We start from the raw sequence: 22,114 nt of genomic DNA on the forward strand, positions 1-22,114 counted from the left end.
CGTTTTGAACAACTCGATTGTCTGGTCTGTTCCAGAACGACAGCAGCACGTAGGCCATTAACAGACATACTTTAAACTGGGTTCGGAACAGAGGAAACATGCTTGTTGAAGCGGCACACGAGAAATTACATCAGCTCTTCAAGGATACATCAAGATGTGGTCTACAAACTGAAAACGAAAAAACGGATTTAAAAATGTGGGTTACAAAATGATGGGAAATACGTGAAATTCTCTCATGAGTAGGAAAACACCAGAGAGTGATTTTTTTATCAACAGTCACGAAGATGAAATTCAAAAGGAAACCCAAGTGAAAATTCAAAGAAAAACGTCCTTCTACAGAAATCTAGTAAGAACACTGGCTGGACCCGCAAGGCGCCCGGCAAGGGTAACACTTGAAGGTGATTTTCCGAAAGTGGAGAACACATGTTGATTGCACAGAAGTCTACCCAGTTGTGAAGACAAGGCCCCTAAGGGGGACAGCAAGACAAAGTCCATCAACTTAAAGAACTTTTTAGAACACCAAGTGGGAGAACTGCCATTGGCAATTAGAGTAAAATTAAAAACTTAAGAGTTAGTTGCAAAGAAGCACGGAGATCAACCAGTCCAGACACAGAAAGCACACCCCCACTGCGGCGTTTCTTAGTGGCTGCGATGCCCCGCCCCCCCCACCCCCACCCCTCAGATCTGTGCATGGATCACTTCTCATCTCCTGTAGTGAGGCTTCTCTGATCGCTCTATCTACACTCGCGGACTTTCACATCTCAAGCCCACTCACGTGCTTTCTGTCCGTAGTGTTTATCAACCATCTATTATACTCTATCACATAGATATTTTATTATGCTTACCACACCTAAAAATGCAAATTCTGTGAGTACAGGAATTTCGGTCTGTTTTGTTCACGGCCATATTCCAGTGCCTACACAGTGTCCGGGATAAAAGGAGGTGCTCGGTGAGTGCTTCTTGGAAGGGAGGGAGGATGGGAAGGGGGCAAGGAAGAAGAAAGGAAGGAGGCAGTTCATTCTGTACGTTTGGCATAAAATCCACTCATGGGACAACTTAATGGCAAGTCAAATAAATGGCTAGCTGACTTTTTACACACTTCACCTACTGTCCATGCGTTGCCAAGACTAACTTTGCAATATCATTCCGTATCACAACAACCTGTATCTACCAATCTGTAGTGATATCACGCCCCCTGTTCAGAGTAAAGACCCAGTGACTATGGACGTGTCCTCTGAATTAAACACACCGTTTGGATGTTATACCCGCATATCATATAAGAAAACTCAGCATGTGTGTACTTCATGAACTGAACATTCATAATATCAAGAAACCGCTTTTTGAAAATTGGAATCACAATCAGCCAACCAGAAAGAAGTCGAGACAGACAAGAAGCCGTTATAAAAAAAAAAAACCTTTTTAATTCTGATTGCCAAATTATTTAAGGCAGGTATAAAAAAGGAAAGCATTCAATATACATTTTACATAAAATAAACTAGATTACAGCATAAAACAAGTAACCAGGCAATGGCGTTAAAGTCTCTCTCTTCTAAAACTGGATAATTGTAAACATTAAAAAAAAAAAAAAAGTTGGCGGTGGGAGGGGGGACTGTAAGACTATTCAAGTAATACAACAATCACAGATGTCTCTGGTACGCAGGCTATTGGGTTATTTGCCATTCAAGATTATCAAAAAATGACACCTCATTATTCACAGATGCTCATTATTTCCCCATTTTTAATCTTTACATTATCTACAACACAGTTTTTGTGGTATTGGCAACCCCATGCCTTCCAAAAGTCATTTTTTTTCCACAACACACAAGTACAAACAGTGACTACAGGAACATTTTACACGGATGTGTCTTTAACGGGAGCCACCAAATAGACATCTAAATTGTACCCAAGCGTCATCATCACAGCCAGCCTTTCTGAGGGCCTTGCGGGGGCGAGGAGGAGGGGGGCGGGAATCTATGAAGGATATGCAAGGTTCAGGCACACGGATACGTCATTTATTTACAATCGAAAAGGAAAAGGAAAAGAAAGTAGGCAGCCTTTTGTGGCTAACGCTTTTCAACATGACAAATACATTTTTTTTACTTCCTTTACTGAGTGGTTTGCAACGGGATAGCAGACCCTGTGTGTGCGAGCCTGGTTACTGATACAAAAAGTAAAGAATATATATATATATATATATATGTATATACACATATATGTATACGTATATATATATAAAACAGAAGCTTAATTACAGCAACATTTGTTACTCTGTGATAAAATCTGTAATTTACAAAAATGAAATGACTGGTTCTTGCCTGCCATTAAAGGCATTTCAAATTAACACCATGGAACTGATGTCTGTATAAAAGCGCTTCCCCATGTGATCCAGTCACATGACAACGTACATTTCCAATCTTGTTATTCTCTGCAAAGGAAAAAGAAGACCTTAGCACAGGGCTCCATCCGCATTTGACGCCGAAAATGTGAAAACCCTAAGACTGACAGGCTTATCTTAATTCTATTCAAATCATGGAACTCGCTTATTCAAGAAAGGGAACGCACACGAGGGTTATGATCTACACTGTGGAAAAAATAAATTATGTTCCTTTCTGACACAACTTGAGGGATAATTAAAAGTATCAAAGAACAAACATGACCTTTAGCATTCTGAAAATAAATGTCTCCCTTTGTGACTTTATTTTGAAACATGATAAAACAAAGGGAGTGGTGGCGGAGTGTTTTAACAGGGCTGTGAGGGTAACCTAAGAGGCTTTTCAACTGCTCGAAAAATAAATAAATAAAAGCACTCATCAGTTAATTACTAACCTATATTACAGCTAAAGAGATGAGGGTCCCGGAACGTAAGCTGCACGTAAAGCAACAGGCCATAAAAGCACGTTCGTTACAAGAATATAAAAACCCAAGGAGCCAAGTTTTTGGTCTAAAAGGCCTACGCTTAACTGCCTCCCACCCATTAAGATGTCTCTATGTAGAAAAATGTAGATTCAAAATGTAAGGATATTTACCTTCTTTGTGCAGGAAACATTCCTGATGCAGATGCCTGGGCAGCCACCTGCTGAGAGGCAACGAGGGCGGCGGAGGTCAAGCCTAATGGGGGAAAAAATGCAGGGTTTCTGTGACACTCGGGAAAGATAAGAGCAGGTGCAGGCCCAGGGGTGAAGGGCTGCAGCAATCCGTCCTCTCCTAAACACACACAGGAAATGTTTCACATAGAAGAGACGGAGCCCACACCGCTTAGTCTATCCCCTATCTAGCCATTTATCCAATACTCTGCGGTTTTCTTAATAGCTAGTCAAAGAGAAGAGAGAACATTCCATCTCTGTGACTCTGCATGGTACTAAATGGTTTGCTCGCATTCCTGAATAGGAAGCTCAGGAGACATAATAGGTCCCCGGCAACAACAGGAATCAAAAGTCACAGTGAATTACAGAAGCAACACGCCATTTGCTTAGCATACAATACTTTCATAATAACTTATCACTTCGGCATTTCCCCAGTGAATGAACACAATGCATCCTGCATCCCGTAAGAAACACAGAACTGGTGAATCGAACTTAACAACAGTCCTAACTTCTACCTTGCAAGAGAAAGACAGCAGTCAGAGAACGGAAGGGCTCCAGATGGCGCGAAGCTGCCTGATAGGAAATTATTTTTTAATTCTACAGAAAACAATCCTGGAAAAACAAGAAAAAACACACGCAAAGCTAGGGAAGATGATTCTCCTTCTAAGCCCTCTATGTTCTTTCTGAACACTACTAGTCGACTGTGAGTGGTAACGAGGGCTAAACAAATAAAAATGACCTTTCCCATGTGTAGAGTACTTCCTACTTCTGGAGGTACCTTTTACACATGGTATCTCGTATTCACACAGCACAATGAGGGCCAACGTGGCAAGTGCTATGGGTTGAATGTGGCCCTCCAAAATCCCTACGCGGACACCCTAATCCACGATGTGATCATCTGAAGATAGGACTTAAATAATTAAGGTCAAATGAGCTCATGATGTCCTTATAAGGAGAGACACCAGAAGGTAGCTCTCTCACAAGCTCTCCTCCCTCCACCGCTGCCCCTGCCCCCTGCACACAGAGAAGAGGTCGTTTAAGCACAAAGCAAGATGGCAGCCACCTACAAGCCCGGAACCGAGCACTCGTGACCAAGCAACCGTGCTGGCACCCAGCCTCCCAGACTCCAGAACGATGAGAAAACTTTCTGTGGTCTAAAGCCAGAGAGTCTGGGACATCTTGTCATGGCAGTCTGAGCTACCTAAGACAGCAAGAACCTAGCGAGTGGATCTCTTGGTAGAGATGGGGCCACCACCCACCCCCGTAAGGTGACAGAGCTGGGACAAGTAGCAGGAGGTCAACCAGAACACCACAAATCGAAGGCTATCTCACGACGATTCTATGGCTTTTTCAAAATGTTTCGCCATCATTAAAGTCACGGCAATGAACGGCTGTGTAGAGCCCCCGAATTACAGGGGATTAAAAGTGTTGACCCTGTCCCCAGCAAATAACCACCAGCATTTTTCACAGGGCTAGAACAAACAATCCTAAAATTTGTATGGAACCACAAAAGACCCCAAATAGCCAAAGCATTCCTGAAAAAGAATGGTAGCCGAAACTGGAGACATCACGATTCCGGACCTCAAGCCATATTACAAAGCTGTAATCATCAAGACAGTATAGTACTGGCACAAGAACAGACACAAAGAGCAATGGAACACAACAGAGAACCCAGAAACGACCTCACAAACGTATGGCCAACTAATCTTCGGCAAAGCAGGAAAGAACATCCAATGGAAAAAAGACAGTGTCTTTGGCAAATGGGGTTGGGAAAACCGGACAGCGACATGCAGAAGAATGAAACTGGACCACTTTCTTACACCATACACAAAAATAAATTCAAAATGGATGAAAGACCTAAATGTAAGACAGGGAGCCATCAAAATCCCAATGGAGAACAAAGGCAACAACCTCTTTGACCTTGGCTGGAGCAACTTGTTACTAGACATGTTGCCAGAGGCAAGGGAAACAAAAGCAACCATCAACTATTGGGACCTCATCAAAATAAAAAGCTTCTGCACAGCGAAGGAAACAACAAAAACTAAAAGGCAGCCTATAGAACAGGAGAAGATATTTTCAAATGACATATCTACAAAAGGGTTAGTATCCAAAATCTGTAATGAACTTAGCAAGCTCAACACCCAAAAACCAAACGACCCAGGTAAGAAATGGGCAGAAGACACCAATAGACATTTGTCCAAAGAAGACACCCGAAAGACGGCTCACAGACACAGGAAAAGATGTTAACATCACTCCTCATCAGGGAAATACCAATCAAAACCACAATGAGATACCACCTCACACCTGTCGGAATAACAACTCCGGAAACAACCGGTGTGGGCAAGGGTGCGGACAAAGGGGAACCCTCTTGCACTGCTGGTGGGAATGCAAACTTGTGCAGCCGCTCTGGACAACAGCGTGGAGGTTCCTGAAAAAGTTAAATTTGATCCAGCAGTCGTACTACTCGGTAGTTACCCAAAGGATACAAAAACACAGAGCTGAAGGGGTAGAACAGTGTTATCAACAACAGCCAAACTGTGGAAAGAGCCCAAATGTCCATCGACTGATGAATGGTTGATTCATCGACTGATAAAGAAAAAATGGATACACACACACACACACACACACACACACACCTCTATATACACACACAATGGAATATTACTCAGCGATCATAAAGAATGACATCTTGCCATCTGCAATGTATGGATGGGGCTAGAGTATATTATGCTAAGGAAAATTAGCCGGAGAAAGACAAACATATGATTTCACTCATACATGGAATTTAAGAAACAAGACAGGTGACCAGATGGGAAGGGGGGGGGGGCGGGGAAGAGAAGACAAACCACAAGAGACTCATAATGATAGAGAACAAACTGAGTGAGGGGTTGATGGAGGGAGGTGGGTGGGGTAGGCAAGATGGGTGATGGGCATTAAGGAGGGCACCTGTGATGAGCACTGGGTGCTGTGCAGAAGTGATGAATCACTGAATTCTACTCCCGAAACCAATACTGTGCTGTGTGTCAACTAGCTAGAATGTAAATAAAAATTTGAAAAGAAAAGGTTAGACCTAATCACGTCACTCCCATTACTTCCGGGGTGAGGGTGGGGGTGGGGGCAGATACAACGTAAAAGGCCTGCAGAAACCAGTGCCATTTCACCAAAGCCTCTCATTATGCCTCCCTTTTTTCCCACAATTTCCCTCAAGCAGCTATCTGATCTTCTGATTGTTATATTCAGTGCCCCAGACACTGGCCGCCACCCTCAGTCCATGAGATAGCAGGAAGCCACCGATAACATCAACCAGTGACAATTATTAAGTGGGAGTCATTTCCTGTCTCAATAGAACACAAAGACGCGGGGAATCGCCTTCATTGTATCACTAGGAAATACTAGGAAATAAGAATTAAGAACTTATTTACTCCCTGGAGTTCATGTTAACTCAAAGCTCAGTGTGTTTATTTTAAGACGTGAGCGGTCCTCTGGGCCCACAGTTTTCCAAAGCAGAACGAACAACACAATAACGACAGAACCGCTGACCTTGGAAAGGGTCATATTGACCAGGGATGAGTGGGTAACCCATGCCCACGTGGGTGTGGTGGTGCGTGTGCAGGTGCCGCTGGCTGAAAGGCGAGTGGCGGTCCCTCTCCCGTTCTGCCTCCCGCTCCCGCTCTGCTGTCGCCTTTTCCACGGGCTGCAACAGAAAAGAAAGACAGGCCCCTCTAAATACTCTGAAAAACAACCGACAGGAGCGCTAAACCACTTCTGTCCTTTGAGCCCTATGTGTAAATGATTCAGAAGCAAACACAGAGATACTTAACATTCCTTACTAAGTGAAGATAATTTCAAAAGGCACGCATGAGTTCCAGCTGGAATTAAGCCAAAGCTAAAGAAACGCCCCACCTAAAAGTTAACCAGGTGCCATCAGGGTTTGCCTCAAGTGATGGAAATAAGAGAACTTTTTCTTTACAGTCGCTCGAAATTGCAAGATTAGGATCTACCCGATTTCTTCCCAGAAACATTTATACACGGGTCAAGAAGGTTGAAAAAAATTTTCTAATGACTGTGTATTTTACTTACATTTTGTGGGGCGAATGTATCTCCCAATTCTCAATACACCTTATCCATTTTAGCCCATTGAAAATACACCTCTCGGGGTGCCTGGGTGGCTCAGTTGGTTAAGAGTCTGAGTTCGGCTCAGTTCTGATCTCACTGTTCAGGAGTTCGAGCCCCACATCGGGCTCTGTGCTGACAGCTCAGAGCCTGGAGCCTGCTTCAGACTCTGTGTCTCCCTCTCTCTCTCTGCCCCACTCCCACTCTTTCTCTCTCTCAAAAATAAACAAACATTAAAAAAAAAATCTTTTCAAAAACAAATAAACAAAAAAAGAAAATACACATCTCAACATGATAGGGCAATACCAAGTACGGGAAATCATCGCCCTGTGCCTCTGAAAGCATTCCAGAATCCAGCAGCTTCTGAAGGCTCAACGAAAGCTGTGGTTCTCCCGAATCACAGTTTACGACTGCCTTTCCTACACGTGTCTGCCCACTAGAACCCGGCCAACCTGAAGTTCTCGTTGTCACGTGAAAAGAAAAAAAAACGTCTGTGCTGGAAGGAGTACGCACAGAAATAGATTCATGAATCCCTTTCCTAGCTTACAGTCCCTGCTGGACTCATCCACATCAAAGATCTTGTATCTTATTCCAAACTTCTTTTCTAGGCAAGAATGGCCACACCCTTTTGTCTCTCTTGACAACAGCCTTTAGGACTAGTGGCTGCCCTCTTTCATGGAGGGGGTGGTGCCGGGATGGGAGCAAGGGTGGAGCCATCTTTCACAAAGGCCCTTGTCTCCCTTGCTTCGGGAAGTTACAGGGACAGGACAATGGGTCGAGGCCAAAACAGACAGGGGCAGCCGTCCCTTCCCCACGCGACTCACCCGTGCCAGTGCACCAAAATATCAGCCATCAGAAATACTTCACGCCTCAAGCCGGCTCCTACGAATTTACACGTCCACCTAGCAAACGCCCTCCTGGGCAGTCGAGGCACGGTGCATTTTGCTACAGAAAAGCCCGCCAGCACCACAGACGCTTTGACGATTTTTTTTTTCTTCCCCCTCGTGTGTGAAAGCATCTTACCTTTGAACAGTCCGTTCTTTATGTGCGAAGCTAAAACAGCATCTTGAAATCACAGCCGGGTTCGAAAACCATTTCTATTTCAAGACCGCTTCCTAGCTTGTCCCCTCTTCTCCCCCAAAACATGGTACTTTTAAGTAACAACAAAAGGAGGCTTACGGCAGGAGACTTGCTATGGTACTGGTTGGCATGCTGCTGGAGCAAGTCCAGCGCTTTCGATTCCGATGTTGTTTTCGTGTTGATGCTAGGGCTGGTATTGACTTTCTCTGCCTCTTCTCTCCCTGACATCTTCCCATAAACAGGATAATGAAAGCCTGGAGAGAGATAGGCCCCTGCAGATAAACAACAAATGCCACATCAAGTTATGGGCTCCGTTTTTTAAACAGGAAAAAAAAAAAAAAAAAAAAAATCACTCGGGTTACAACGAATTTGGGCCAAGAGTCGGAGACCTTAACATAGGGGATTACATTAAGAAGGGGCTACATCATCGTTAAAGTGCACGACGTAGGTTCTCCGATTTTCTTCTCCCAGTTAATTCGTCCTGATGAACGGAGGTTATAATCAGAATTGAGCTTACAGCCATTTCGTACATTTACGCGTCCGCTTAAGTGAAAGGAACAGTAACTATAATGATTATGACAGTGAGCGCCGAGAATATTTTCATAGGCAATAAAGTATCTGTCAGTCTAACAGACTAGAGCATCAGAGTCTATGGAAACTAGAGCTGGGAACCGTTGACGTTTTCTCTAAGCCAAAACAAAACGAACTCATGTCAAGTAAGTTTCATCCTGGGGACTTGAAGCAGCATAAAGACAAGCAAAACAAACGCGACCACCGAAGCATCTCATTTATCCTGAGCTTTTCAGTAACCAATAAGTGAATGTAGCCTTTCCCTCTAAGAGAGCGAGAACCCGCGACACGTACCAGGGTAACTGTGCATTAGGACAGGAGAAACAGCCCGGTATGCAGGGTGGCTGGGGTCATACATCTGTGGGTAAGGATAAGCATGCAAATACTGTATGAAGGGCTGATGCTGACTCAGAGGCGAGGAAACTGCCACTCTCGTTCCCCGAGAGTCCTTCCAGTTCACAGGCGTCTTCCGATCATCACTCTTGAGCTTGTTCTCCTCTGTGGACTGAGAATCCGGGCGCTTGGCCTCTTTGGGCTCCTCCTTAATGCTCGTTAATGACACGGGAAGGCTGGACACACCACTGTCTTTAGTGGGAGTCTTCCTGGGACTATCTTCTTTTAATTTCTTTTCCCTCTCAAGCTCTTCTGACTTTTGCTGATCCAGGTATTTGGGCTGGTATACATAATGATGCCAGGTCCTTGAATCTGGATCCTGATGGAGGGGAGGGGAGGGGAGGGGAGGGGAGGGGAGGGGAGGGGAGGGGAGGGGAGGGGAGGGGAGGGGAGGGGAGGGGAGGGGAGGGGAGGGGAGGGGAGGGGAGGGGAGGGGAGGGGAGGGGAGGGGAGGGGAGGGGAGGGGAGGGGAGGGGAGGGGAGGGGAGGGGAGGGGAGGGGAGGGGAGGGGAGGGGAGGGGAGGGGAGAGGAGAAGAGAAGAGAAGAGAAGAGAAGAGAAGAGAAGAGAAGAGAAGAGAAGAGAAGAGAAGAGAAGAGAAGAGAAGAGAAGGAGAGGAAAGGAAAGGAAAGGAAAGGAAAGGAAAGGAAAGGAAAGGAAAGGAAAGGAAAGGAAAGGAAAGGAAAGGAAAAGAAAGAGGAAAAGGGGAAAAAAAAACCTCGTTTTAAAATCTCCATTTTTAAGCAAAACCCATTAATCACCATGACAGCATTATTACTCTTACTTCTAATGCTAAGTTAACATGTATTTATGTGCTTGCACTGTGCAAAGAGCTTTACCTTCCTCTCGCAAAGTAATAACATCTGAGGTAGGCATCGTTATTAACCTCTTTTACACAAGACAAAAGCAAAGCTTTTAAAGCTCAAGGAACAGCAGGGTCGTGCTGCTGACCAGGGCGCAGCTGGGCTTCCAACTTAGGTCTGAGGGAACTCAGAGCCAGGCCCTTCGTGGGATCTTTCAACATTAAATAACACCCTCAGACATAATTTAATCTAACCCTCATTTTCCCTTCATTGTCTCACATAGGCAAAACGAATTTTAGAATTCGTCAGCTCAGGGGGCGCCTGGGTGGCTCAGCTGGTTAAGCGTCTGACTTTGGTCAGCTCAGGTCATGATCTCATGGTTCATCAGTTTGAATCCCACGTTGGGCTCTGTGCTGACAGCTCAGAGCCTGGAGCCTGTGTCTCCCTCTCTCTCTCTCTGCCCCTCCCCTGCTCACACTCTGTCTCTCCCTCTTTCAAAAAATAAATGAAAGTTAAAATACATATACATATTTAAAAAACTTCAGCTCAGGCCACTTAATAGTGAATTTGAGTCACGAATAGATCACGTAACATCATTTATGGGGAACGGGGCAGGGTGGGGGGAGGATGGAAACTCTTGGTTTCCTAATGTATTTTCTTCAACTACAGCAGCTGAGGCTTAATATGGGGGCTCACATCTCACGTGCAGACATCTTCATCAAAACAAAATTTCAAAAATTAATAGAACACATCATAGCTTTTCTTTTAGAAACCAAAGGCATCTATAACCCCCCAAGTTCTGACGCAGCCCTGTGAAGCCACGGCCTGATTCAGGCCTCCAGAATTGGGGCAAGTGAGGAGCCCAAAAGGCCTCTGCGACCCCCATCCCATTCACGACAAAAACCCCCTGGGTGTTTAAGTCCTGAGAGAGAACATTCAACCTTGGGCCTAAGTCTCAACCTCTGGGCAGAAATGAGCACCAAGAAAGGATTCTGGTGCTCTGATTCACCAGGGGTGAAAGTGTGGGAGTGGAGAGGGGGGGTCGGGAGGCCGGGAAACCCCAGCGTTAACTCTCGCGGGACCGTAGTGAGTCAGGATGTGTGCGCGGTGACAGAAAGTGCGAGCACACGTGTGATTTCACGGTGGCCGATTTTCAGGTGTCTGCACGGGGAGCCTCAGGCTGGCCGAGCAGGGGCTTCCGGGATGGCTGCGGGAGGCCCACGCACCCAGACCCCCCTGTTCTCCTCACAGGCGATCGGCACGGAGCCCCGCGTTGGGGCTCTTAACCCCTAGGCATCTCAGACACCGTGTGAAAGACATCTGGGCCCCAAGTGGTAGGACAGAGCCCAGTGGGGAATGTGGGTTTAAGGCCCCGGTCTTATGTTCCTCGAGGCTGCCGGGAGAAATGTGGACACGAGAAAGAACAAACGCGGTAGAGATCAGACTCAGGATCTCAGCGGCCACGTGGAAGGATTCCCTCAGGCTGGGCTCAGTAAGAAATTAAGGGACCTCGTCAGGTTCACAGCGAGTGACCAGCACGGAACACGAGTCTGCGACGCACAGGTGCGAAGTTCCTTTGACTACATACACAACACAAGGCAAGGGTGAGTTAGGCACACTGGAGAGGTACACACACAGTGGCTCCTGAGAGGATCTTTTCGAATACGTTTCAGGAGGAGAAGGGACCAACCCTAAGGAACCCTTGGCTTATTTCCTGGGAAGAAGGCTAATCAGATCAAGCCCAGACACGTCCAAGGGTCAGACTCGCTCTCTCCCTGTGGGGGGCCACGCTCCACAATCTTACTTGTTTAAATCTCGAGGCTGGGTCTACACCTGTCTGCTTCATAGAGTCCATGACAGATTTCATTTCTACAGCCTCCTTAATAAGCTGGTGGTTTTCCATCTGCTTAGCTTTGAAGCTGTCGGCCTGAAGCTGCTGCTGGTGGCCGGGGAGAAGCTGTGATTTACCTGTCTCCTCAGTTTTATTAGGCACTGGCGGCCCTAGTTTAGAATGGGTTTTGTTAGGCTCTGGGGTAGAGGGAGCTTTTGAGATTGTGGCAGACGGCAGGCTTTTCTGTTTACTGTCCTCCTTGCCCAGCTCCTTCAAGGGGAGCTCGCTTTTCCTGTCGCACTCTCCTCGGCCAGCCTGGGCCATTTTCTGCTCTGCCAGCCTCTGGTCCTCATAGTACTTCTCATACTGCTGTCTATAGGCAGGGCTGGTGGCCATCAGGGACTTCTGGTCCATATAGAGCCCGTAGGCGTACTGGCCGTAGTAAAGCGACTGCGCCAGCGCTGGGTGTCTCTGCGTGATCACCGACTGGTGCTGAGGCTGTAAGGGTGCCGGGTTGTGGTCCGCTTTCTTGGCATCCAGCTGCTCTGCCTTGTCTTTCCTTTCGGCCTCCTCCTCGGACTCCTTCTTGATCTTCATCGCCTGCGTGCTCCCGCCGTTCCCGGCCGCAGGGGCTCCCACCTGCCCAGGGTGCATGTAACTTGGAGAATAGTAAGGATCGTAGCCATGGTAATAGGGAGAATGGGACTCTTTCATCTGAGAGGACTGTGCTGTAGCTGTAGGATGCCCTTTGACGACGCCCTCCTTACTGGAAATGATGTCCGACGGGGAACCGGCCTTGGACCTCACGCCCTCCGACCGGCTGTCAGACCCACCGTCGTCGGCGGCGTCAGAGATGTCCGAATAGGCGGGGCTGCTGGTCTTGGCCGCGGTCTCGGCCCCGTTCTGCGTCAGCACGTGCAGCGGGGCCATGGGCGCCTGCCCGTTCACCAGCGGGTTGCACTCCATCCTCGAGGCGCTGCCTATGGAAGGGCTGGGAGCGTTGTCCGTGAAAGTGTAAACCTTGTCAGCCTCGGCTTTGATGCTGGCCATCCGGCTCTCCTGAGACTCTGAGAGTCCGTTGGCCAGCCCTTCACTCTTGTTGAGATGGTCCTTTAAAAAATGCCCCGATAAGTCTTTCCCGGCCCCCTTGGCGTCCTCAAGTTTGCCCAGCTTGGCATCCATTTTCGGGCTCCCCGACTCCTTCCCTTCTTTGTCCTTAAGCTTCCGCTTCTCCTTCTTCTTTTTGTCTTTGAGGGACACGAGAGCTGGGTTCACGGTGATGGGCTCCCCCATGATGGTGGGCTTTGGCTGGATGGGTTTCAACGGAGGACTCTTTGGTGTGGCCTGCACCACGGTGGTCGTGAGGGAGGGCAGTCCGGGGATGGTCCCCGTGGTGGTGCTCGTGAAGGCCGCGGTGGGTATGGCGATGAGCTGCGGCGGGGTGGGGGCTGGGGCGGGGGCGATGGGCCGCGCGGTTTTCAGTTTGGAGAGGTTCTTGTCCATTTTGCAGTTGTTGGCTTTCTTGCCCTTTTCTTTCTCTCCCGCGTTCTTCTTGTCGATTAGCCCTTCTGCTTCCAGTTTGGGCATCTCGGAAGCCAAGCTGCCATCTGCTGCGGAACAAGCGTCTAGGGTGGCCGTCATGTTGGAGATGACTGGGAGGTTGTTCAGCTCTCCGTGAAGGCCCTTCTTCTTGCCAGAACTCTTCCCCGCTTTCGACCCGACGACAGAGCCCGGACCGTTGCTCATCAGCTCTCTCTTCCCCTTGGGGGTGCCAGGGGGGTGCCCGGGGCCGGGCGACACCGGCGCCTTCACCTGGTCGTAGGCTGCCAGACTGGCGCTGGGCTCGCTGCATTCGAGCGCCACGTGACTCAGCGCCTCCTCGCAGTCCGAGATCTTGTCCTCGCTGTCGGGCTCGAACTCCAGCTTGTTCTCTGGGTCTAGGTGCGCGTGAGCCTGGTGGTACCTCAGGCCGTTAATGTGCTTGTACTTTTTGTTGCAGTTTGGGTGGGGGCAGTCGATCAACACTGGCGAGGAGCAGCCCTGGTCCAAAAAAGTCGCCTCTGGTTTCCCTTGAGGAGTGGTCGGAGTGCTTCTGGAGTTGGTGCGGACGCGCTTCCCCGGCTTATTGTCCTCGGAGCTGGAATTCAGGTCCAGCTCCATCGGGGGCTTGTTTTTCCTCTTGTTGGTGGAGGAGGGGCTGGCTTTGATGTCCTCAGCAGCACAATTTGGGGGTGTCCTTCGCCCGCTGGCGTTGAGGCTTCCCCGCCTCCCTTTCCCATTGGCCCCCCCTCTGTTCTTGTTCTGCAGCCCTCTGGACTCCGTGAAGCTGGCCTCTGAGCCCGGAGCCGCCGCGGCAGACCTCGCTCTCTTCCCTCGGCCCCGGCCCCCTCTCATCTCCAGGTCGCTTGTCGGTGACTCGCAGAACCTAGGGAAACAAGCGACAGACGTCAAGAGGAGCATCCCCCAAAGAGCCGGGAGACAGCGCGAGGCACACAATGCCGGCAAGAGCGGCCAACACCCCAGGGGTGCGAGGGCTGGGCCCAGAGAAGGAAAAGACACCCTGTTCTTGCGCTGACAGTTTTAATCCCTGCCACAGAACTGGCAACGAATGACGTATGTTCTTCTTCGGAACACCAAAGGAAAACGGCTCAGGTAGCTAGCTTCGAATCCAGTTCAAATTTCCATTTTGAGAAAAGAAGAAAACAAAGGAGAGGGGGCGAAGGGGCAGGGAGTGCATTTCACTGTGTGCAATCCTCACCAGCTCCTTTCTCTTTTGCCTGGTTTCAATTACGGGCAGACTTTTATGCATTATTAATCTACCTCTATAGTTTCTGTGCAGAGAGGATGGCGGAAGGAGAGGCGAAGCGGAGGAAGGAGGAGAGCAAACAGAGCCTGAAATAAAAGGCCCCGTACGTACATACCTGGGAGGGGCCCAGTCGTGCTTGGTGCAGTCCAGGAGGGTCCCTACGTAAGTTTTGTTCCTCCACGTGACATTGACCACTAGAACACCTGCAGGAATGGGGAATGAAGGAGGACCACTGTTAGCACTGATTACTCTGTTTCTAGTTTATTATTATCATTACTGTTGTTGTTATTTTACCAGCAAAATTCTGTTCTCATTCGCTTTCAAAAACTGTGGTTTGCACTGTTCCTCTTTCTGGTTTCAGTGACCTCAAGTGAAAACCCACAGGAAACTGTGTGTGTGTGTGTGTGTGTGTGTGTGTGTGTGTGTGTGTGTGAGAGAGAGAGAGAGAGAGAGAGAGAGAGAGAGAGAGAGAGACAGAGAGATCATGCCTGTGTGCATGCGGTACAAAAGGGTAAGACTGCGTGTGAGAGTGTAATCAAGATACTGCTGACAGAAGGAAATGGTTTTTGCCATGTCCTGCTGTAAAACAGCAACACTCACCTCTTAATTTTTCTATTATTACACATAATTGCTTTCGTTTGGCAAGCAGCCAACAAAAACTAAGCGCCAGTTACCAGTGCTTAAACCAGAAGGTGACTGAAAGGAATCGGCTTTGTTTCCAATTCAACAATATAAAATAATGGTGATTTTTATTTAGGAAAAGATTAGGTGGGTGCACAAAAACAGGAGAAGGGGAGGGCAGGGGCTGAGAGTCCAGATAGCGGACAATCAGCTATGATTTCGCTTTCCTAATCCTCCCCTCTCTGGCTTTGTGAGACAAGAATCAGCCAGGGTATGGTATCTGTTTCACTGTTTGGTCTTGTTTCATATTAAGGACTCCTCAAATAGCCCTCTTAAGAAAATAAATGTGCACAATAGGTTTGCTCTTGGGGTTATCTTTAGAATCAACTTTAGTAAGCATTTGCCACAGAGGATTAGAAGACAAAAATCTCAAAACCAACACACTTTCTTCCTGCAAGCTATTCTGCTTTTCCCAACTGCTCTGCAGACAGACAATTTAATTTAGCACTGCATCTGTGAATTACTAAACTTAAGTGCACTTAGTATACTAAATGTCACAGGAAAATAAAATAGAACATCCTCTTGATTTCTCTAGAGGACAAGTGCCATATATTTTTTTAATCACCCCTTTACAGCCTATATTAAAAGGACCTGGGTTTTTGAGACACGCATAAAATACGAGGGTCAATCAACGCAATACTTAAGTGAGCCTTTGGTTTCTTTTCGGTACCTACCTACCCTCCATTCTCTTTTGCAAACACCTAGGGACATCACTCACGGTCTACTTCTAACTGGTTTGCTCACTTGCTTACTGCCATTTTGAATTTTATAGAAACCCTGTATTGCACTCCTTTATGGTAAGAGACACCTCACGAGGTAAGACTAATTTCCATGGGAAATGTTTTAGCAGCAGGTAAAAATATTTGAATGGCTGGGACCCGAGCAGTGGGGAAGGAAGGATTTCTTTCAAAAGTCTCTAAAAGAGATTTAAAAATTGTTTCCCATATGGTCTATGTTGCCATTAGGTGACAGCTGAATTTACTCACTGTAGCAATAGTCGGGGGTGGGAGGGGACGAGCATGAAGCAAAGCAAGCATTTCCTGAAATCCCGGTTGATTCCATTCTAATTCCCTCAGGAAAATTTTCTTTTAAACCACGGAGTATAAAAATTCATATTGAGATGAGAATCAATGGTAATTAGGCATTTGGTCAAAATTTGCACAAGACAGAACAATTGGAGGAAAGGATTCTTTATGAGCACGTCCCTCCAGGAAAAGGGAGGGGTGGGAGGGAAGGCGAAGGGGAAGACGGAGCTGGTTTTCTCATCATGTGCTCTCTGGGGCACTGTGTGTGGTGTCAAAGACCTTTGCAGCTGCTTAAAATTCTTTAGCATGTCAGCTATATTTACAGTGCAGGAATATATCTGTATTGCCAGAAGGTTGCCGCATTTTAGCTTGCGACGCAAGAGGCTGAAGCACTGCGTTCCAGAGTCCCTGATGTAGCACAAATGTATAATTAAAATTGCTTGAAAGGAAACATGAAAGAAACAACAAACCCTCCATTCTTGCAGTAATAAAATTAAAAACAGGAAAAGTCTGCACAGACACTTAACATTTGTCTGCAGTGAAAGGCTTTTGTTATTGCTTTTCCCCCAAGGGTTTCGCGTTTCCAGCAAACGCGGGCCGTGGATTGGCCGGCGCCTGCAGGGAACGCTCGCGTCTGATTGGCTGGGCCGAGGGCGGCCGCCCGGAGCCTCGAGGCGGCGGCCGGGGATAAAGGGGCTCGGCCGAGGGCAGGGGCCGCGGGGCCACGGCGGCCGGGAGGCCGCCCGCCGCCACGGGACTTAGGGGGGGGGGGGGGGACCCTTGGCGCGTGCGCGGCCCCGACAGGGCTACCCGCCGCGCCCCACGCGCGTTCGCTCGCGGCCCCCGGGACAGGATCGGTGGTCCCCAGACAGGACCCGGGGAAGCAGTCCCTGGCGACGTGGGGCTGCCGCTGGGAGCTGTCACAAAGGCTGGGCTCACGCTGCGGCTGGCGCACTGTGAAAACCGTTCCCGCCGCCAGATGCTGTTTCTAGTAGCCGCCCCGGCACATCTCGCGTGGCGGCAACAGCGACACTGCTAGCAGCGTGGTTCGTTCGTTATCAGCACTCGCTGGGAAAGAAAACGCCGTCAGTCAAGTCCATCCCCAACTTAAAAGGACCTCAATCAGCCAGCCTGGTTTTTCTAGAAGCCCTGGGTCTGTGACACGCTCAGAAGAAATGCTCTAACTCCCGGGGAGATTCTGAAGAGTCTCCATCAAGCGGGGCTAATTGAATACGTGTGCTGGTGTCTTTCTTTCCGCCACACGGTATACTTCGATCAGCCTAGCATTCACGTGCAAGAGTACACAGGCACATGTTTACACAGCCAAACTGGCAAGGAGGCTTAAGGAATGCTTCTCGCATAAACTACAAAGCGTATTGTTTCTCTGTAAGCGAGCATGTGTTTATGCAACATCCTATCGTGAGGGGCCAAGTAGAAAGGTGGTGTTTGGGCTCCAAAACCTGAGGATGGTTGATGGTCTTGCTCAAGTCTCGACATCTTGAGCGCTTTGCAACCCATGGGCATATAAAGCGGACTCTACTTTTTAAATAACCGAAGTGAAAATGAAGCCTTTCAAAGTTCCCCTTTGAATTTTCATCAGTCTGGGCAGAGTTGTGGTTCTCATTTACCTTACATTAATTGGAAATAAATATACATTTATTCCACAAAGATTTAATATTTCATCTAACGCACATCTGTTCTTCCAAACGTCTAACCCATGAACCACGTGCTGGGGACACTCTACACAAGCCTTTTTCGTCTTTATATTCTCCAGTGTCCCACCGGGTTTATCATCCCCTTTTCCCCACTGACTGGGCACGGTCATTCTCAAAATGCTAAATAATGCCTGCCCTGTAACGTTTTATATTTGGAAAATATCTGAAGATTATTACCAATTAAGTAAGAAGAGAGCTGAAGACGTCAAAGGATGGTTTGAATGTGCTCACTGACCACACAGGGTTTTCTTATTTATATTGTCTCTGTCCTACACACTGATGATACAGGATTTAAGCTACTGCCCTACCCCATAAAACGTATTACCTATAGGGCAGTGAAGAACACAGTCTGTGTTGTAAAACCTAAGCCTGTTGCCTCTACAAGCCAAAAGAGCCCTGTTATCTCATCAGGATTCCACAGTCACAGTGTCCTATTATTTGCTCTTGTCAATACTTAGCAGTTAAGGGCTCCCAGAGAGATGGTCAGGCCCATGAAGCATTTACAGTGCATCCTTAGGGTATACACTAGGTACTTATTTGGTGCTACGGAATCAGCCATAGTTCTGGCTGGACCTCCATCCAAACTCTATTCTTCAAGAGCCTGCAAACTTGTAACAACCAACACAGGCATACCAGAAAGGGAAGTATAGTTTACGTATCACCTACACCTACAGAACAGGCCTCTTGATCCATTATATTAAACTAGACCCTGGAAGAGATTTTCCTAGGGCCTGCCCTGCCCACAGTCCCCGCTCAGATGGTAGTCCTAGGAGACAAGGCTCCTGAGCCAGTAATCCTAACCTTAGCGTCGTCTGACGGTTGCAGGGACGGGTACGTGAACCTGAGGCAACCAAACACGACCTACAATGGGAATCTGAATTAGTCACAAGGCAAGTTGACAAGAGAAGGGGAAACCTCAAGGTCACAAGGTCACAAGCCTCTAAAGTCTGAGAGGACTACAGTGTGCCAAAGCCCCAAGGGCTCAATAGCTATGATATTAGGAAGTCGATGGGTGCAATGCCCTAAGTGCTTACGTGTGTGTGTGTGTGTGTGTGTGTGTGTGTGTGTGTGTCCCCTCCCGTCTTTTAGCAGTGACAAGGGCTTACCAGCACCCAGGACGGCCCTATTATTTTCCATCCATCTTGTTCAAAAGGTGTTCCTGGTTCTGAACTTAACTCTGTCTTTGAATAGCTTGGTCCCGGAGGTGTCCCTGCAGGGACAGTCTACCCATCCTCCACCTGTCAGCCTCTCTCTCACCCAGGCAAACACAATGACCACAGTAACATTCTCACCTCCAGCTCACACGTTTTTTTTTCCCCTCTCCAGCCAAAAGAGTTTCTTCACCCACTACTTAGGTCACAATTTTAGTTCCCCGAAGTTGTTCTAGTCCAAACCTCCAAGGAAAGCTAACATTCCTAATGAGTTAGCACCAAAGACAGACACAGGGCAAATGTCGTCTCTTCTGTGGGTGCTCTCCAGTCACCCACCGATGGTGCGCACCACCAAAACACGGCCACTCCCTCGTGGGTCCCCACGGCACTCCATGCCCGGTCCTCTGGCCAAGGGACACTCACCAGAATCCATGCTTCCGTCTGGGCCCAGAGCTGGACACGGCTCAGCTTCCGGCCCAGTTAGACGTGGGTCTGTGGCACACTCAGGTGTATGACAGCTAAGCGACTGAACTGCCCCGTGCCACTTACAGGCCTGGCTCACAGTAATCTCCTGTTCATGTTCTTCTAGTTTCTTCCTCTTTCTGTCTGGCTGGGATGGAGACTGCAGTGACCTTGAAGGCCCGCTGAGAATCACAGAGCCTCCTTCACCTGGGACCCTGAATGACAAGGAGAGCCCACCCAAAGAATACCACACTCAGTCCATTAAGGAAGCAGCGAATCATTTCCTCCCATGTTTGAACGCTGTTGAGCCTCTCTGCCTTGCCCTCACACACAGCCCCCCTTCACATTCCACTCCTCATATACATGGTATGCCTCTCTTCTGGCCAGACTACACTCTCTGGACACGGGGGTGGGGTCCGCACCTGCTGCAGCTGTGAGCGCCGTGCCCGGCACAGAGAGAGAGTTTGCACAACCCCTGGTAAGCTGTGGCACGGTGACAGAAGGGAGTCCAGATTTGGATCCTTCTTTTGACTATTACCATACTTTTTCAATAAGCATCATCTCCCACTCGCTTAGAGGCGATAGAAATTCTCTGCGGAGAGATTGTACTCCAAAGATGTTATAAATATGGTTTATGAATTACTGTTGCTGGTTATTTGTGAAGATGTTTCCTCAAGAACTGGGCAAATGCCTGATTTCCCAGTGGATCAGCATAACTCTGTTTGTATTACAGTTTAAAGACTGTTTCAGAGTCTTTAAAGTGCCTCATCCCTGGGACAGAAGTCTCTGGCAAGCATTGCAAATGCCGAATTTGGAATCAGACATCGTTTTTTTTTTTTTTTTTTTTGGAACTCTTATTCAGACTACCACATCTGGATGGACTTCGTGTGCACTCATGCAGAAAACAGAAACCTCACTCTAATAACACCGAAATGTAACCCATTTGTGCTGCAATCCTTTTTTTTTTTTTTTAAGTTTACACATTTCTTTCCTTTCCTATGTTTTTTTCCAGTAGAAACATCAGTGACAATAAAAAGGGGCCACAGTAAGCTGGTTTCTGCGCACAGGATAAAGTCCAGACATTTCGAGTATCCTATTACCTCCTATTTCAATACATGACTATTGTACAAGGTAGGATTTATCACCATTCCTTTGTACCCAAACGCCCTCCCCCTCCAGAAGTTTATTGTTGTGGTTTTGCTCTATCCAATCCTGGTACTTTTTAAAAAGCTGAGTCTTGTATAGTACACTGGCTTTTTAGTACACTTTATAGTACACTTTCCTTTTTCTGGCTTCAGAGCATCTCATCTTCAGAAACATCTCTCTTCAAAGGCCACAGCTGAGTTTCTAATTATTGGGGGAAATATTTAATTTCCAACGGAGGTTGCCAATGAAATACCTGACGGCCAAAACACAGAGGGACTTTCCTATTCCCTATGCTAAGTATCTCTGGGGCACTAGGACAAGAAAAGTATGGTCACGTGACCAGAAAGAGCCCTACTGCTGAGCTGAATGTTTGAAGAGTCACTTTAACCACATCCTGTAATCAAACCATCTGGAACACAGTGCTGTGATTAGTCACCCTGAACATTGGGCTTTATCTGAACAAATAGCGAACGGCAACGGGGCTTGGGAGATAGGGCAGTACTAACAAAGGGAAGTGTAATGAAACACTTTATGCCCTAGTATGTCGCCACCCCAGTCATAAACCCCAGACGCACACGGCTCTGGTGTTAATGTACTACTTTAGGAAAGCACAGTGCGCTTAAAGATTAAAGGAATGCAGGGCTAAAAATTGCTGGTTTGGATAGACGTTCTCTGTCGGCCGCTGGAATATGTTGGCACCCCTCTATCTGCGTTAATTATAACCTCTCAGATGACAATTCAGCAGTCCTTTTAGGGTCTGGTGTTATTTCCAGGGCAATGGGAACAAGGTTCATTTATGGGAGGATAGTGGTGATTCTTTCTTTGCCAGAGGTTAATCTGAACAGGGAGACATTCCTTTTTGGTTCATCCAAGCCCTATCCACAAATAACAAGAACAAACATCCAAATAAATGTGCTAATCCAACATCAAAAAGCAAAAAGCAATGGCAAAATGCTGTTCTAAGCTATGTTTTGAAAAATGGTATTCTTCCTTAACAGACCTCATCTCTTTCAAAAGTACATTTGATCACTGGGATGCCATCTATGGAAATCTTTAAAAAAAAAAAAACCTGAAAGGATTTCCCCCCTAAATACACTGAATAAGCCCTAAAAGGGGAAGGGGGGGGGGGGAAATGGCTAAAGAAACCCTGTTTCCCCATGGGCCTTATGGGTTAATACACAAAAGAACACAGAGCTGTTTTTCCATCACCGTCACCTCCCCCGCAGCCTTTGTTCTGAGGCCTGATGAGCTGTATT

At 47.6% G+C, this 22,114-nt stretch overlaps 1 protein-coding gene across 4 annotated transcripts in view; it reads right to left on the reverse strand.

Annotated features, from left to right (window-relative positions):
* Positions 1-1,398: 1,398 nt before the first annotated feature.
* ZNF608 (zinc finger protein 608) overlaps positions 1,399-22,114 on the reverse strand; it is a 117,764-nt gene continuing 97,048 nt past the window's right edge. For 2 of the 4 annotated variants that reach the window (XM_042982918.1, XM_042982900.1), the window contains 7 exons: positions 14,794-14,881; positions 11,846-14,297; positions 9,141-9,558; positions 8,376-8,548; positions 6,624-6,777; positions 3,027-3,108; positions 1,399-2,425 (listed from right to left, as the gene is read on the reverse strand). In XM_042982918.1, coding sequence (XP_042838852.1) covers positions 2,419-2,425; positions 3,027-3,108; positions 6,624-6,777; positions 8,376-8,548; positions 9,141-9,558; positions 11,846-14,297; positions 14,794-14,881 — 3,374 coding nt within the window. In that variant the 3' untranslated portion in view covers positions 1,399-2,418. Of the gene's footprint in view, positions 2,426-3,022; positions 3,109-6,623; positions 6,778-8,375; positions 8,549-9,140; positions 9,559-11,845; positions 14,298-14,793; positions 14,882-22,114 lie in introns of those variants that run through there. The other 2 variants (XM_042982907.1, XM_042982910.1) reach the window with 2 other exon arrangements.

This window comes from Panthera tigris, chromosome A1 (assembly GCF_018350195.1).
Source record: "Panthera tigris isolate Pti1 chromosome A1, P.tigris_Pti1_mat1.1, whole genome shotgun sequence".
Lineage (NCBI taxonomy): Eukaryota > Metazoa > Chordata > Mammalia > Carnivora > Felidae > Panthera > Panthera tigris.